Source organism: Primulina tabacum, chromosome 9 (assembly GCF_025594145.1).
Source record: "Primulina tabacum isolate GXHZ01 chromosome 9, ASM2559414v2, whole genome shotgun sequence".
NCBI lineage: Eukaryota > Viridiplantae > Streptophyta > Magnoliopsida > Lamiales > Gesneriaceae > Primulina > Primulina tabacum.
Window position 1 is genome coordinate 29,724,880 of NC_134558.1, and position 19,557 is coordinate 29,744,436.

A 19,557-nucleotide genomic window follows, 5' to 3' on the forward strand; every position below is an offset into this window, starting at 1 on the left:
CAAGAACAAATTGAGGAAGAATAACAAGAATATTTTTGGGGATGATGATGCACCCAATTCAATTCAAGATCAGTCTTGTTATTCTGTCTTTTAGTTATATTATCATGTTTTACGCTTCCGCATTTCGCTTTAATCGCATTGGAAAGACGATTATTTAATTATGAAATAGACTGTTTATTTTTATTACTACGAGGCTTATTTTTTACAAATTGTGTGATTTTGAAACAACTCTGATGTCGACTAACCTCGTTCTCGGGGTGTGACATTGACCGACCTCATCCTGGGATCAACTCCTATTTTAATTTTTATTTTTCAATAGTCCAAAGCATAGCTGCGTGAAGTACAAAAAAATCGAGTCCATTTATTTCCAAAATTAAGTCATAATTGCTTGAATTATTTTCTTTATCGGGTTATCTGGGCTTAAAAAATATGGGGTTGGGCTTTATGTGACGTACTGGACCTCTAATTCATACTTAATATACATTAAATGCAGAAGAATGCTAATTTTTTTGGTATAAACATGTGTCGCTCGTAAGTGAGATTATCTAGACTATCTAAAGTTCTATGTGATGATTAAATCATTGTGTACAAAAATTCATGGAATTCGAAACTTGATGATAAGCCTATATTTTGAGTTTTTTTGGGATAAATAAATAGATCTAGATCCAAAAATTAAAATAAAGAGATATATGATATTAAAATGTGTATTTCGAAAATCGTGGGATATAATTTCAAAATTCGGGAATAAAAACAAGATAAAAGTATAATATTTAAGACAATATTGATACATATATGGATCAAGATAAAAGGGAGATCAAGCAAGAGGATAATGCAATATTAAATTTTCAAAATTTTCATGTGTATATTATATATATAAATATAATTTTCGAAAATAAAGGTAGATCAGGAAAATAGATTAAAATCTACACGATAAGGAAATGCATGCATGAAAATTCAAAAGTTTACATACCAAGATTTCAAGAAAATCAAGAGTCCATTATTAAGGTAAATGATCGAAAAAATCCGAATTTATATAAAGGAAAAAAATTCGAAAATTTAAGGGCATAAAAGTTATACTACAGAATAAAAGATCTATCAGATGCTGGAAAATTAGGTCTAGATTTCAAGTTTCCAGGCCTAGCAAATGTATAATTTCGAAAATCTATTTAAGGAGATAGATAAGAGAAGATAAATTATCCTAGATTCAATGTTTAATTCAAAATTTTAAACACGAAGACAATACACGACCATGATAGTAGTCAGCCCATATAAATAGGAGTAGCCTCCCATTCGAAAATCACACCTGAAAATTTCCCCAAATTTCGAAAGTTGCTCTCTAACGTTCTCAATAATTTCGAGATTTGCTCTCCAAGTTCCAGTATCGAAGCTCTGTTGCACTCCAGATCTAAGGAGGATTCAAATATTCTAGCATCGAAATCGTTCTTAGGTAAGTGAGATTGTTTTAAAAGTATAATTTCAGTTGTACCTTGTTTCATTTTTGAAAGTTTTCGGTAGAGCACAATTCTTCTTATATCCCTTCTTGATACGATTATCGTATGTTCTATGTTTTGGTACTGTGAGGATTCAAATGAATATGGGTGAGAACACCAATATGAGATATGTTTATGCCTTTTACACGGTGAGATTGTAATCGTTATATGGTGTCGCCCTCTTAAAAGATTAAAAATTAGGGACTGATATCAGTAAATTATGGAAAGTAGATGCATTTCAGTGCCTAGGCCAAGATATACTTATGTTTATGGTGATGATATGTCATATGAATTATGTTATGCATGATATGTTGTTTTCGAAAATCATGTGTGTTTTTTATGTATGTGATCGAACTGCCCCCACTTGCTGAGTTCCAACCATATCATTCATCACTTACCCTCACTCTCATATAAGTCCAAAGATTAGATAGAGGAAAAGAACATGATCAGTTTGGTCCTAGTGATGGATGAAAAAAAAAAGAGTTAATTTAGTTTATGTTTGTTTTAATTTTTATTTGATTTCTCGTTGTAAATGATTCCGCATATTTTATAACTTTAAAAATTTATGTTGTATAGAAAATTTTATGATTGATTATGAGTAAAAAAACTGGTTTTGGTTTATACTGTACCACAATGCTTGTTTTCAATTGAGCGGTTGTAAAACAATGCTGGTGTCCACTAATCCTGGGCTCGGGGTATGACATTTAAGTAGTATCAGAGACGCCAAGTTCATAATTTAGTAGGGGGAAATTTTTTTAAAAAATTCATTAGGCTTCCGAAATCGCGTTTTTTCCGTTTTAGGAAAATTTCGTATAGCCTATAACTTTTCGCATGAAATTCCAAATTCGATTCCGTCAATTGTTCTAGAATCATCTCGATATGTTTTAAATCCATATGTTTATCTACAAGCTCCATTTTGGGTACTTTTTGGAAAAAAATGGTCCAACTCAGAGCCATAATTCGACCAAACGACTGCGTTATTTATTAATAAACCACATGATTTAGGGGCGAATACATGTTACTTGTTTTCAAATATTAAAGATCAGGGATTAAAGAAATAATGTTGTTCATTGAATCAAGGGCGCAACTGGATCTAGTTCGTGATTGCTTTTCTTGGGTAACCGGATTCGCATCACACAACAACATGTTATTCTATCATCCACCAGATGTAAAACACATGGTGAAGGATAGATGCTACACAGGGTGAAGATAACAAATCAATTACATATTTCATTGTTCAACCAAAGTAAACTTTAGAGATGCGTTTGGATTAAAATATTTGAAATTCATTATCTAAATATATCATATTTTATATGCTTTTGGATTCAATGGATTTGAAATTACTTCATCTTATTTTGAACATTTTAATATATAGATGCAGTGGATTACAAATTCTCCAAAAATATAGTCATTTGAAATCTATTGATTTATTAATATCCCCATATTCCGAATCACTCAATCCAGACTCAGAGCCATAATTCGACCAAACGACTGCGTTATTTATTAATAAACCACATGATTTAGGGGCGAATACATGTTACTTGTTTTCAAATATTAAAGATCAGGGATTAAAGAAATAATGTTGTTCATTGAATCAAGGGCGCAACTGGATCTAGTTCGTGATTGCTTTTCTTGGGTAACCGGATTCGCATCACACAATTTTTACAATAGTATTATTGATAAAACCATATGATACATAAATTCACACTACTACAACTATTGAAGGTGGCAGAAGCTTCGATTTCACCCGGGAAGCCGTTGCTGGATTTATTGATTTCCATGTGTTGAGTCCATTGAATTTCAATCCTAATAATAATATGCATTTAGTTTTAGTTTATCTGGTCAAAAATTACCAAATTAGTTTGGATGAAAAATTTGATTTGGCGAGTAATTTGAAGTATATATGGATTTCAAAAGATACAAAAGTTGAGAATATAATTAATACTCAATTTCTCATAGGTGAAATTGAAATAAGGTGTATTTAGATTGAACGATTTGAAGTAGAAAATTTTCAAATCTAAGATTCGGATCCAATGCTCTTTTAAGATCCTCTTGAAATCTTGCATAAATTTGAAATCTTGTATTTCGTATGAATCAAATACAATGGAATCCAAATGCACGCAAATTCAAATAATTTCATCCTAATGTATCCTATGAAATTTATCATAAAAATCAAAGTATATTTGAAGTCATGAATTTAAAATGACTCGATTTAAACATAGCGTAGAGTGATAGAAAATATATGTTTAATGGTTACATTTCATGTATAATTTTGTTTCAAAATAGAAAAACCCTACCAAACACAAGAACAAAAAGATTAAGATTGTATGTAAAGTTTTAATTATCAAAATTTGTTCAAACGTAACTCTAGAGGGGGCTAAAAGTTGAGTAAAAATTTAATAGGGAAAATAACTCTTTAGTTCACCAAGTTTTCAAATTTTGGTGGTACACTAAGTTTTATTTTTTTTGACCTTATGTCCAAAGTCGTCAGAGTGCCAACATGGCTCCAAAAAATAAGACGTGATACTGAAAAATTCTAACTTGACAACGAAAATTGTCGACTTATCCAGGATACGTTAAAAATTGGACCCAAATAACTAAAAATTAAAATTTAGTATACCAAAATCAAAGTTAGAAAACATAATGGATCAAAATCCAAGGTTGAAAAATTAACCGATCAAAAAAATTATTTTCCCAGTTTATATGATGTCCAAAAAAAGACAAAAACTCGTGTGAGACGGTTTCACGGGTCGTATTTTGTGAAACCGATTTCTAATTTGGGTCATCCATGAAAAAATATTACTTTTTATGCTACGAGTATTACTTTTTATTGTGAATATCGGTAGAGTGACCCGTTTCACATATAAAAATTCGTGAGACTGTCTCACAAAAAACCTACTCGCAAAAGAAAGGTCCAAGAGGACAAGGAGACAACTTAAATGAAACTTATTAATTAACTTTTAAATTAGATGAATGAAGAGGAATTACCTTTCAAAACACATTTTTTTGCAAATCATCCAACCCAGGATCGACATCTTTCTGTTCCTCCTCGAATAGGGGAACATCCAGAGTAGGAGGATTCTGAAAAATTTAATCAGAAAAATGTTAGATAAAAATATCATATAAGATTTCTTAGTCGTTAAATATCTAATACATTAAAATATTTAAAAATTATCAATTTCTAAGATCATAGAGCAACCAAAAAAACACCTACATTCAAAGAATTAAACCAATTCATAAAGTGTTCAAGCCACTACAAAAAAAGAAAAAAGATGGTCATTATTAACTTATCAACTACGGTTTTACCCTCCGTGGAAGGTTTCTTAACTAGGTCCCTATGACTAGGAACGAAAACCGTTTCATTTTTAAAGACTGTTGCTGAGTTCAACGACAATTAACTGAATCGTCGCTAGATCTTCTTTAACTACCGTCGCTGAGTCCGAATCTGAAACTTAGGCCTGACTATGGTTCCAAAATCGGCCGTTCGGATTCCAATAAAAGGTGGAATCATAACAAAACTGCTTAGGTACAGTTCTCATTCCAGTTCATGACAGTTTCACTTTAAACAATTAAATTTTAATAGGAAAGAAAGAATTAATGATATAAATGGTGATTTAATCAAACTAATTGAAGTTAAATATTTCATAAAATATCATGATTATTGTAATTTTCACTAAACATTAATTAAAGTAAGTTCATATTTTAATTTATATAAATTATGAATTTTAGTTGTATAAATTATATTGTGTATATATATGACAAAGACCTTAAAAGTTTAACACTAAATGAACCAGAATCTAACCATAAAACCTCAGTTCCGGTTCGGTAAAAAGGTTTTTGAGAGACAGTTCCAGTTTCGATCATTTGTAGTTTCAAGAAACCAAGGTTGGGTCTACCAAAACCTCTTGATAATATTATTTCAATTTACCAATTCATGCATTTAGATATAGATATAGATATAGATATAGATATAGATATAGATATAGAGAGAGAGGGAATTATTACCGTGCAACGAATAAGAGCCCAATTGATCCCACGGAAGAATGGATGTTGCTTGAGTTCATTAGCCCCTTCTCTTGATCCTAACCTGTTTTTGGGATCTCTGTGCAATAATCGATACATCAACTGTTTTACTTGGAGACTAACCTGTTGCATGCATGCGTTCATAGAAAAAATTTGTTAAAATGTGCTTGTTTGCTTCACTAATTTCGTCTATATATATATATATATATATATATATATATATATAAACACACACACACACACACACACTAGTAAGAGAGACATCCACATTGTATGTGATCAGTAGTCTCAAGATTATATCATTTTTTTTTAAACTCGGATTACATCAAATTTATATATATGTATATATATACTAGTAAGAGTGACATACACGTTGTGTGTGATCGATGGTCTTAAGATTATATCATTTTTCTAACTCGGATTACATCAATTTATATGATGAAATAGATGTACGATGATAGAAAAATGGAATGAAAAGTGGTTTACCCGGCCAAAACAATATTGAAGGAGGAAAATTAAATTTTCAAATATGATGAATAACAATCAAATTAAATTTTCAAATATGATGAATAACAATCAAATTAAATTTTCAAATATGATGAATAACATTAATTAGGACAACATGAGAGAATTTTTTGACGTACCAAAATGGTACTATAATAGGTTCGACCTTCATAAATTAGTAGAAATATAGCACAATCCAAGGGGCTTCCTCGCCGGGGTGGAGCCACCCTTGGGTTGGGTGGGCTCTATCTCCACCAGTAATTTTAATTTTTAAATTTTTTTCAACTCATATTGAAAATAAAAGAAATTTTTTAAATTTTTATTTTTTTCAGCCTCATGTTTAAAAATTTAAAACAGAACAACTCCTACAAATCATACTTCATTACTGTCTATTGATTGGTTTATTGTCGTATGTTTTGAAATTATGCGACTTTGAGGTAAAAATTTGACAACTGTCAAATTATACCAAATATTTAGTTATGATTGTTTGAGTTGCAATAATATTGACTTGTGATATATGAATTTTGGAGTTTGAATTTTTAGCCTAAAAATTTATTGTTGCGGATTTTTGGTATAATAATCAGTTGGTTGAAATGTTTGATGATTATTGATGTGCAATTATTATTGAGCTTATATTGCGATTTTTCTAGTTAGAATAAACGAAAATTAAATAATTATGACTTAGAGAATGAAGAAAAGAAAAGCTATGAAGTTATTTTTAAACGAAAAGAGCAGACATCAACAAATAATGAGCAAACATCAATTACAGTCTATGGGTGAACAAAATATCGGATTCAACCAAAATAACAAACCGAAATGAATTACTTTGAAAATAGTTCGGTTTATTCAAAAGTTTGGTTTAAATTTTTTAAGATATCGGTTAGTTTCGGTTCAGTTCAAGTTTTTAATATAAAACTTAGGTTAACTGAACAAATCGAACTTTTATAAAAAAAATTAATATTGTCAAAAACTTTAATAAAGTTTATAAGAATATAGATATTACAAATTTCTAATAAAATTTATTTAACAATAGAACTAGAGTTAAAAATATTTGTTTTAATAAATAAAATTTTAATTTATTTAATCAATTTTTATATTACATTTTTTTATTTAAAAATTTGTTTTTTTTTTTAAAAAAGTCTAAAATTTTGGTTAATTGTGTTACCGACCGATATAACTTTTTTCCGGTTTGGTTTCTTCCATTTTCGTAACAAAGTTTAGTCAGTTCGGTTTGTCGAAAAAAAGTTCGGTTAATTCGATTTTAGAAAATTAGGTTCGGTTTAAACGAACCGAACCTACCAGTCCCAGTTACTTTTGAATCCTAGCTTCTCCCCCATTCCTAGTGACTACTTTCTATCCATGCTTGTACATGAAAATTGTTTACTCAAAACAGATGAAACATCACCTCTTTACTTCTTGGAAACCTTAAATCCTTGTGCAGAACGTTTGCAAACGTCTTCTGCCTTGTCTTTCCCCTGAACGGTGTGTATCCATACAACATTTCATACAGCAAAATTCCTACAAAAGAAATAACAAATCGAACATTCGTAACAAAAAATCATCTACAAATTTAATCGCGAAGGAAAACTATAGCTTTCGCTAAGTGAAGTATACAAATCGTTTAGTTTGAATTTTGAATATCAGCGACATATATGAACTCCCCTACGGGTAGTTCTAGCTTTTCACAGCCGGGGAGTACGAGATGTGTGAAGACGACGAAAGTTTGTAGGCATTCAAGACAAGTGCATCTCAATGCGTACATATATTTCGAAAATTTGAAGACACGAGCATGCAATTTGTAATCACTCTTCTACACAATTAAAGAACTTTTGTCCAAGCCATCCAAACCTTGTAAAATTCGAAAATTAAAGCTTTGTAACTCCCATAAAATTTCTGAAATGCATGTAGCCATCAAGCAATCCAAATTAAAAAATTTAGGGAGATAGAAAGCCATTTTGTAACCTCCATCCTTTTACCATCATGATAAGCCATTGGGAGGGAATATTTCACCCTACCTCATGGGGTACTGCCCCATGAGAAGATCAAAGGCCCAAATTTAACCACATATATGCGGGGTCCACCAATTCATATGCGGGGTCCATCAAATTTTTTAAAATCAACGGCCCAGATCTTGTGGGGCACTGCCCCATAGGTAGCATCGACAGAACCCATTAGGAGGCTGATTAGGGAGACATAAAAACCAAGTTTAATGGCTCTTTTATGGCTGATGAACGTTTCATTCAGCTGCCTCCATCCGCTATATAAACCCCTCCAAAGTTGTGACAAAGACACAAAAACATTCCACAATTTTGAGTGAGTGAGATAAATTAGGTGCTGCAGAATTCGAGCTTCAGTAGCTGTTTAGGTGTCAAAATTCTGCCACATTTTCAAGCCAAAGGTTGTGCCACTCAAGCGAGAAGTCAAGCAAGGAAATGCTGCCTGAAGTTCTGCCTGGTTCGAACCAATGTGCTACCGAGGTGTGCCCGTCTTCAAGCTAGAATTTGATCCAAGAATTCAATATTTTCACTCATTTTTTGGTGTGATCCAAAGGTAAGTGGACTTTTGGGTATTTATATTCTTCTTATAAAATTTGCACACTTAAATTTTTGTAAGTGAGCTTATATATATGTTTTAAAATAATGATATTTTTGTTTTTGAAAACTCGATCGTACACTGCGCGTTTCATGTCCTTTGATTTTGTATATGTTTGGTTCCGCATGATTCTTTTGCTATGCTTTGAAATCTTGAAAATGCACTGTTAAGATTCGAATTAAAAGTGGTAAGGAAATTTCCGAAATTTGATAAGATAAGATAAGACCTTGATATGATGAGTTATAATAACTAATATATGACATCTCCCCCTTAGAAAAATAACAATTAGGAACTGATTAGTATACCATTGATAAAGAGATTAATAGCAGTGTCTTGGATGAGTTCATGTTTCAGTTATGATCTGATTCCTTATTTCGAATTATGTTTGTCTCAAGTCTGGATTCATGTTACGACCTATTCTACGACATGTCACCTTGAAGTCATTTATATGTATATTTTGATATTCTTGTGTACGATTGACCCCCACATGCTGAGTGTTATCACCAAACATACACCCATTTAGTTTTCTCCCAGATGAGAGTGAAGATCAATTGGAAGATGATGAATAACATATGTTTTGAGGTTGGTGATTAAGTTCGAGATATGAAGTTTCAATTATCTATTTTAGTTTTATTTTCCTTTACGTTATCGATTCCGCATTTTTGTTATGTACTATAAAAACAGTCCTGATTTATGTAATAGACTGACTTTTAGCTATTTTATGTACTACGTGACTTATAGTTTCATGATTTTAAATTGTTAAACGACGCTGATAACGCGTCTCGGTTTTGGGGCGTGACAAGATATGTGATTGGATCGCAACTTCGAATATGGAATTCAAAGGGATCAAATAGGAAAGAATACTCTACTAGAAAGGCTGAAACATACAAATATAAGCCAACTACTCACTTATGGGCTATTTGAAGAGGCGCAGGTTTGGAGGCTTGCCTTGTTCTAAAAAAAGAGTTCCGAAAAGATTATCTAATAGTATGAAGTATAAAAAAGAAATTCTTTTTATATACATTCTTGACTAGAAGCTTTATCGATCGAAGGCGCTACTACACGTTACTCTACCACTGAGTTAAAAGGGTTTATTTGAATAAATTCGTCAAGGGGTCGCTATGTAGATAAAACAATGAATTTTGAGGTAATTCTCACGTCCAACATATATAACGAGGCTTCCTAAATAATATAGCCCTCCCCAAAACAATGAAAATTTGAAATTTCTGATACTATAAATTTTAGACATATATTTATGCAAAAAGTTGTGAAAACTTTGAAAACTGATTGATCTGTCAAATACTGTTTAAAATATAGAAAGATGCTGAAAGAATAAAATTACCAAGAGCCCACCAGTCTACTGCACTAGTATGGCCTGCTCCAGTAATAATTTCCTGTTTAGAAGAAGCAAGGTATAGCACAAACATCATAAGCAATAAAAATAAAAATAAGAAGTTACAGAAATTTTATCAGTGAAAATTCATAATTCATTTGATATAGACAAGAGTGGAACTTTTTGATCATAAGGCAGTATTATAACCATACTATGATGCTTGATCACTGCATTTTTCTATCTCGATCGAGATACTAGCACTATAAATCTCGAAATCTACGGGTTACAAAATATTTGTAGGCCTCTTGGTTATTTAAAACTAGAAATCTCTTGAGTTCGAATTTAAGCATTTGCGTTGTTGAAAAATCGAATTCAAAATTCGAACACAAGAGTAGATTTTTTTAATTAATAGCTGCACTGATTAGTTTTCTGAGTAGATAGGATGTGTAGGTGGCTTTTGGTGAATGAATGAATGTGTTTGTTGATAATGCAGATTGACCTCCCATGGATTTCTGCCTTTCTGGTGATTAATCTTTAATTATAACTCGCTATTGTTTTCGAAAATATACTACCATAATCTATTCGCAATATATATAGATCACATATATCCAAAGAGTTTCCGCAGCCAACCCAGTGAATCTCCTAGAATATTTGGCCAAGAACCAGTGTAAAATCTACATCATGAAACATACTAACCGGAGCTATGTATTCTTCGGTACCAACAAAAGAATTTGATGCCCTCATCGGTTCGGCTACAAAGATTGGATCCTGTTTTATTTTCTTACTCTTCTTCTTTTCCTTAGACTCCGGAATCAGAAGCTGTACAAGTCACAGTTCACCGAATATCTTTACACTGATCGATCATATAAATATGTACAGCGTAAAATGATGTTTGATATTTAAAGCAAGGATGAGAATTATTAACCTGTGGCTTGCAAGATGTTAAACAGGACAGATCAAAGTCTGCCAAAAGAACGTGGCCGTTGTTCTGAAGTAATATGTTTTCTGGCTTTAAATCCCGGTAGATTATACCTGAAAACAGTGGATGTGTATTCGGTCATATTAGAATATTGATGGAATTTCTATGTTTTATGTGTTCCATTTTGATATATGAATATAGTTTTACCTTGACAGTGAAGATACTCGAGCGCTATGACAACTTCTGCAGCGTAAAATCTACAACAGATATATATTAGTTACATTAATTGATCATAGGTGAGTAGATGTTATATTTGAATGTGTTGGTATAAAGTTTGCTGTTTGATATTTTACGTTGTTTTCGAATAAAAGTATGATCAAATGCACCTTACTGCATCTTCTTTCAATACTTTGGTGGGCTGTTTGTCAAGAATAAGGAAGAGCTCTCCACCAGGGCAATAATCGGTTATCAAACATACATGAGTTTTAGGTCTGCAAAATGCTTCAAAGATTCAAAAAATACCGGGAAAATTCGAAGAAAAACTAGAACAGAAATTTTTAGTTCTTGTTATGGTGATCTTTTCATTTTATCCAACCTGAAATGAAGCATACAATGCTGGAAGAAAAGGATGATCCAACAAATCCAATATTTCCCTTTCTGCACAAGCCCTGTGCACCTGAAGTATACGAAAACGAGCTCGAGAAATTTGAAGACAAGAATGGATAATATTGGATTGTACAACAGTCTAGAATGCATGAACATCGGAAAAGTACTTTGTTTCGGTTGAGCATTACACCCTTATCCATTGCTTTCATGGCGAAGTATAGCCCAGTTTCACATAGTTCTACCAGATGCACACTGAAGCAGGTTTAACAAATTTTATTTCGATCATATAAATGTTGCTCAAGAAGAAAATGGGGAGGCAATAAGCCTCGTTTTATAGCTAAACGCACCTCCCGGTATCACCAGAACCTAGTGGTCTTATAGGCTTGAAGTGTTTCAAGCCAATCTCTTCTCCATTTTCCAAAATCTGAGTAAGCAAAAACGACACATTCGAGGGATCAAATCATTATTAAAAGATCGAGAAACTTGGGGAAATTGGACTTTTTTTCATTTTTTACATAAAATAGTACCTACCTTTTGAAATGCTTTCCAAGAAGGACTATCCCTCCTATGGGGCTTTGGATGGACGGTTTTCGAATGATTTACCCACAAATCCTCTGGTTTCTGCACGCAGAATGAAAATAGGGAGTTCCATCATTGATCCGATATCAAAAACATTTTTCAAAAAACATAATCCAAGCATAAATTTCGCTCTACCGTGTTGGCATCTGGAAGCTCTCTCACGGCATCATCGACATTTTCTGCTGTTTCTTTCACCTAACAACCAGACAACAAACAAGAAATGTCATTGTCTTTGCATCGAAATAAGACAATGCACTTAAATTTACCTTATTTTTAAGCACCACTGAGATTACATGACATAAAATGAAAAGCAAAAAGAGAGTTGAAATATATATACCAATTTCGCACTTTCTTTGGCTGTTGTTTCAGGGATACAGTTATGAAGAGGCTCTACGTGTTCACTTCCATCGAGCTGCACCCCGATAAAGTACTGTACCTCTCCCTACTTACACCAAAAGATTCAATATTCGAAATCACAAGCTGTAAATCAATTGAAATATCAGCGAAAATCAGAAAAGGATCCGGTAAATTATCACCTTTTGATCTCGCATAGGCTGCAAGTGGAACAGATTCCAAAACTTTTTGCCAGTTTTCGTATAGTTGATAAGCTGAACGGTTACTTCTGTTTGATTATCAATGGCTTCCCTGATTTTCCGGACCGTTGCTGGATCGGTTTCAGGGCCCTGAAGAAATCTGTAAAGAATACACAGCAAAGCAATTATACATAAAAGTCGACAAATGAAGAATCCAGTTTTACTTAAAATGTTTACCTGCAGTTTTTCCCCAAGATTTCTTCTCTACTATACTCTGTCAACTCCAAGAAACTATCAGACGCAAAAATCTAACAAACAACATGTATAAAATTATCATTAGCATCAAATTTCCAGGATTACATAACCACGAGTTTCGAATATTTGTGCCCTTACTATAGGATTGTCAGGCAATCGTGGATCAGTAATAACAAAATTTTTCTCGATACGTTCGAGGGTGGTGGCTAAATCGATACCCTTTCTCATTTCCTTCTTCCTCACTTTGTCATCAACACTTTGAGGCCTTCCATCATCATCACTCTCAGAAGAAGAGTCATAGTCGTCGTTATCATCATCATCTACCAGGTCGAAAGTGGGCTCAATATGGTCTTCAGCAGGAGTAGATAGCCGCCCTTTCTTTAAAATCCTAAGTACATTTGGTCACAATAAAAAAAGTTCATACTCATGCAAGGAAAAATATCTAACTATTCAACAACGTGTAAACTTCTCCTCTGGACTAGACTGTAAGATACTTGTAGTCTAAAATGTGCTTGCAATTCTAATAACTATGATCCAGATACATGCAATACATGCATTAACTTCGAAAAAAATCGAGGGCGTGTTTGTTTGCATTTATGTATAATGCATGGATGAAAATTCATGCAATGGCTATAGAAAGACAAGAGTCGAACTCTTACTCTATGAAAGAGTTGCGACGATTTTTTTTCTGAGGATCCTCGATGACTTCAACAATTTTTTGCATGGAAGGTCTTGAGCTGGTATGAGAATGTCGTCGGGGGTGTATAGGGTAGTCATAACTTTTCTTCGTCGGAGCCTCAAAGATTTCCATGTCGCTCCGGCCGCCGCCTGATTTTCTAATGAAAGGACGATTACTCGATTCGCTTAGTGCCCTTACTCTTGGTTTCTTGTTCATTGCATCCACCAGCTCGGTTACCGAATTCGAGGCCAATTCCTTCTGTCGGGCTTCACAAATATTTCCAAAAAATAAATTATATGTTTGTATTATATTTAAAGCAAGAAACTTCTTTGTTGATGAATCAAAAATGTAATACAAATGTTACCATCATAGCGGATCAATGACTCGGGAAGGCCATTGGGTCTGGTCATTTTCTCCTTGGCTCCTTCAGTGTGCTTGCTTACTTCCACTTGCATTCTGCCATAGTCAAATTAATATTAGGAAAAAAATACTTATGCAACAATAACTAAACAAAATATCGTCATGTATTTAAAAAGATTCATTATTATAATATATTTATGGAAAATTGTATGATCATACATAGATATATAGATTTTCTATTTGAAATAAGTTCAAATTCAATTTTTAGAAAGAAATTTGAATTTATTAATGAGAAAAATTAATATTTTTAAACAACTCTCAACCATGAAATTGGACAGATGGATCAGCATTTAGTAGTGGGAATTTTATTGGAAATAAAAAAAATAAATGCTAAATATTGATTAGGGATAAAAAAAAATATATTTAAGGCAAAAACTTGGGTGAAACGGTCTCACGGGTCGTATTTTGTGAGACAGATATCTTATTTGGGTCATCCATGAAAAAATATTACTTTTTATGTTAAGAGTATTAATTTTTAATGTGAATATCGGTAGGGTTAACCCGTCTCACATATAAAGATTCGTGAGAGCGTCTCACCTACTCTATATTTAATTATCTCAGGTATTTCATATAAAATATACACCTATTCCGAACAAGAATTTTCCGCAATTATTGACATTAGATGAAAAGGGCTAGTCATGAAATTGCATCCCTACTCATAAAATAGGAAAAATTATAACTCTGATCATGTATGGCTATCTCTTTGTCATTATGATCTTTTATAATATCAAAATTTATTCTCAACCCATAATTATTATTTGTAATTTTAATTCTTTTTTCTTTACATGATGTGGAGGTGACACTAACCTAACATCGCCGGCATGATACTCAATTGTGCAGTGTCACATCAACACTCACGGAAAAAAGAACTAAAAAAGTCAATAAAGGTATATGTCCTGATTTTGACAATTTAAAATATTAAACTTGCAAAAAGATACAAAAATCCATGACGAAAATTAAAATTTCCCGTAAAATAAAATTTAGAATTTTTGGAGTCGTTCTCGGTATTCATATATATAGGAGCACGCGGTATGTGGTTCTATGGATAATCTTTTGATCCTCATCAGATGATTTCCTTCTGCTACCATAGAGGTGTATGTTTTCATGCTACCAATTTCAATAATTGTATTTAAGAAATCGGAAATTCTAAAGATAAATTATCTCAATTCTCAAAAATCTTAATATATATATGATGTGAAATTTGGGTACGAAAGGAAGAAATAATTGAATGGGATAAGGAGAGAATGTATGTTCTGCAGGTACATTTATTCTGAGAGCCACTGAAGCATGTTATGAGGGACCATATATCCACTACATATTTAATTTTCAGAAACCTAACATAATTTATTGCTTCAATATAAAAACATACTGTGAGAGATCAATCATGTCCATATTTACAATAAAAATAATATTTTTAACATAAAAAATAATAATTTTTCAAGGATGACCCAAATAGAAGATCTGTCTCACAAAATTAACTCAGAATACCATCTCACAAGAGTTTTGTGTACCTAATTTTGCCATCGACCTCTTAGCCAAATGACACTCGAAGTTCCAATTTAGAATAAGGTCTTCAGTTCGAGACTCACTTTAAACATCATCCCAAAATAACAATAATAATAATAATAATAATAACAACTTCATACTTCCTCTCAAGAGCTCTTGTGAGACTGTCTCACGAGTTAATCTTATAAGACATATCTTTTTATCCGATCCAATTTATGAAAAAATATTACTTTTTATTCCAAAAGTATTATTTTTCATGATAGGTAAGAGTCGGGTTTTACCCGATCCAATTCGTACAAAATATTTCTAAATGATGGTGAACAATTCCTATATTTAATTGGAACTCTCCAAACTAAACTCATAATTTCCAAACATCAAATACTATATATAAATCTCAATTTTTAAACCATAATATTAAATTTTGCTTAGTATTGAAATTATTGGGTTTCCTTGACCGCTAACTACTATGCTGATTTTAGTAAAACGTCTATGCATTTAAAACTGTCGATTTCACCTTTAATACAATTTAGCTATGCTATCTTTTCACTTCTTTCTTGTTATATATATATATATATATATATACACACACACATTTTAAAAAGTATGTTTAAATTTTTATGTTAGATAATGTGAAACATATTGTATCAAATCCAACTACGATTTATATTGGTTAATTGTGTTTCATCCAATATATAATATTTTAACTATTTATCTCGGGTTCGATCTGATATTTTCAAGAAAATTTTTGGTACTTTATAATCTGAAAAGAATTGAAAGAAACGAGTTATTACCCAATGTATTTGAGGACTTTTCCAGTTTCATCCTTGATTGGTGAAATAGTGAGCAAATTCCAAAAGGAACTCCCATCCTTCTTGTAATTAAGCAATCTACCACACCAACTTGATCCCCTTTGTAATGCCTCCCTTATCTTTGCAACATCTTCTGGATCTGTATCCTTCCCCTGCAAAAATCGACTGAACCCGCAACCAAAAATGTCGTAAATGCCCCTCTCGACCGCCAAGTATGTCAATTTCTATGAAAATATTGTACCCGACTCATTGTCGTGTTGTTTATCAGTATTTTTTTTTACCAAGATTTCGACATATAATATTATTTTTTTATCATATATTTGAAGGTTAATTTGTCCAAACAAAATCCAAAAAAATCTTGTAATGGAAAAAAAAAAATTTGTTCGAGATTCAAAAGTCATTAATTGAGACCGGGCACCCCTGCCGGATTAACCGGTTTATTGGGTTCGATCTCTCTCCCCGCGTGTGTTGTAATAAAAAAAAGAAAAAGAAAGTAATGAATTAATTCAACTATTCAAGTGGCTTTGTGCTGCTTGATGTGTCACAATTGTGAACAAGTATATCATAAACATATGGGGCTTTTCTTGTTGAATTATGAATTGACATTATTAGTAGGAAAAATGTCATAGATGTGACCACTCAACATTCATTATTTAGTAAGAACCTTCACAATTTCTTCACAAAATCGTGTTTTCAACATCAAATTATAAGAATTTAGTTTTCAAAAATGTTCGACTCAGATTATTTTGCTAACTATCCCTAAAACGAGTTAAATAATAGGGTCGCAAATTATAATTACCTCGTCATTTTTCCATGGACCAAAAAAATGAATAATTCGAGTTAAAAAAAAAAAAGAGTCAGCTTTGGTCATAGAAAAAAGAAGGAAAAAAAACCCTAATAAAATTGAAAAATAATAATTAAAAAAAAAAGAATATTGTATAAGCATTAAAATATACACTTACCAATTCCTACCAATGACTTCCTTAGCAGTGTAGCCTGTCATCTTGAAAAATCCAGCGCTTGCATACATTATTGGGTAATCTGGTTTGGTCGCATCAGACACCACAAATGTTTGTTGAAATGTCGACAATGCATCCTTAATGTCCTCGGATACTCTTGGGAAACCCCTCTCTTTCCCTAAAATAATTCTTCTTTTGCTTACACAATCAACTATGGCAAACAAATTTCTAACGAGGACGTTGATAATTCATTAATACTAGTGTATCGACGCATTGAAGATCAAAATATAATTATAATAAATAGCGAGAGACTACATTACAATTTTGATATATGAATTAAAAAAAGAAAAGATCATTGTACCATCTGATATTAGGTTCCATTTAGATAGAAGAATTTGATCTGGGCACTGTATGTTTTTAGTTGGGAGAGAGTTTGTTACAATTGAGTGTCGGACCGAAGATCTTGTTGAGATCATGATGAATTATAAATTTCTTTAAATAAATATATCTGAAGTCTGATTTAATTTTACCCTATAAAATTTTATTTCCATTATAGCAAAACTTCATTTTAAAAAGTTTTGGAATTGCATATGACTGATGACAATAATGCTTGGATTCCTAAATGTTACTATCTAAGAACGTGCTAGCAAAGGATGGGACCAATGAACGGTTCGCCAATATATTTTATCCTTTTTCCTATGCGCATGTATCTATACTAATTAACTTTGGACCCGGGACGGACCCAACGGAGGGTGTGTAAATGCGACCGTTCTCGATTTTTTGATTTCATCGACCAGAGATCTAAAAATAATTATATTTTTTCAATTTCCTCTTAATATTTGCTCTTGCTCTACTAAAAGTTTGTAAAAAAAATAAAAATTCCCCACAAACCTCCATTTTCTGGATGTATCTCTGCTTCGGATGTTTCATAATTTTGTTTATACAAAAGTATACCTTCAAAAAAAGATCACAATTTTTTTAAAAAAATAGAAACAAATAATTCAAACAAAAAAAATCATTAAAAAAACTTAAAAACACAAATAACTATTCATGCAATCAAATTAAATACAAACAAAATATTGTTAAAAATAAATTTATTTTACATACATACTTATTTATTAGAGGAAAAAATACTCTAAATACCTAGTATATGTATCTTCAAAATTAAGTTTGAAACGATTTCTCGAGTTCGAAAACCGAGAATAGTAAACTACTCCTTCATCTTAAAAATTATAATAACAATATACGTAATAAGTATATGCGTGAATTAAAAGTGAATCCATATGATGATATGAATGAGATTTTGTGCTTAGACCACAGTATACGTACTCAACTGTAGTGATCAAGAACGTCTCAATTCATGATATTCAAGAAATATATTTATACATCAAATTCTTACTCGGTTTTTTTTTTTTTTTTTGAACAAACTATTTTGATGAATCTTAGAATCAAATTTGAAACATTTTTCGAGAGACACACACAACAGAAAACAAATTTCATAGAATTGAATCGAACCTGCTCCGTCATCTGTGGAATCTCCTGAGGTCCGGATAGAGTTACCGGAATCCCTCCTCGGATTCCCGGATTTTCTGTTCGGTTCCTCACCTGAGGTCCTAACCTTAACTCCTTGCGGCTTACCAGTTTCCTCATCAGTCTTCAGCACCAACCCCCACTCCGCTGCCCTTTGTGCCGCCGCACCAACCTCTCCGGGGGACTTCGCCGGAGACTTAACACTGTCGTGGTCACTGAATATCTCCGCTATAGTCTTGGAAGCCAACGGAGGGGCATGGATGTGGTGCTGAGGCAGCGGTGGAGGAGTAACAGTAGTCTCCTTGAGGGCCAACCATGATGTGATTCCTTCAGCATGGGGGGCGGCGGCGTCGTCGTCGGGATTGTTAGTCCGAGTGGTCCAAGATTGGCGGGGAGGATTGGTGGTCCTGGAAGGATAAGAAGAGGGATTGAAGACCTCGAGGGATCCTCTGGAATCCCTGGGAAAAGGGGGAATCAAAGATGGTGTCTTGTGGCGTGAACTTTGCTCGGATGATTCCATGTTTGTGCATGAAAATGGCACTTTGTTGTGTACTAACTTCGGATAAAATAGTATGTGAGGTCAAGATAAGGTGGGTGACATTTTTTCAGAAATTTATTAATATAAAATCTTATTGGAGGGAGAAAATGGGAATTTCACCTTGGTGCTACCGACATAAAACTTGTGAAGACTCGAGTACATGCATATATAGTTTGATTGCATCTTAGAAACTAATCAGAGCTTGCATGACTATATATATATATATATATATATATATATATATATAATATATACACCTAATATATATGTTGTTATTGTATC

General features: G+C 32.6%; 1 protein-coding gene across 1 annotated transcript; it reads right to left on the minus strand.

Annotated features, from left to right (window-relative positions):
* Nucleotides 1-3,255: 3,255 nt before the first annotated feature.
* LOC142555138 (phototropin-1-like) lies at nt 3,256-19,329 on the minus strand. Its single transcript, XM_075665840.1, is given in 23 exon segments — nt 3,256-3,296; nt 4,479-4,571; nt 5,496-5,636; nt 7,423-7,535; nt 9,952-10,003; nt 10,639-10,761; nt 10,868-10,974; nt 11,069-11,118; nt 11,248-11,350; nt 11,447-11,537; nt 11,635-11,719; nt 11,815-11,891; nt 11,999-12,088; nt 12,182-12,241; nt 12,384-12,488; nt 12,583-12,739; nt 12,817-12,887; nt 12,973-13,222; nt 13,494-13,779; nt 13,878-13,969; nt 16,231-16,413; nt 17,211-17,385; nt 18,723-19,329. Coding segments are annotated over 22 exon segments (3,036 nt in total). The 5' UTR covers nt 19,258-19,329; the 3' UTR covers nt 3,256-3,296; nt 4,479-4,481.
* Nucleotides 19,330-19,557: the final 228 nt, after the last annotated feature.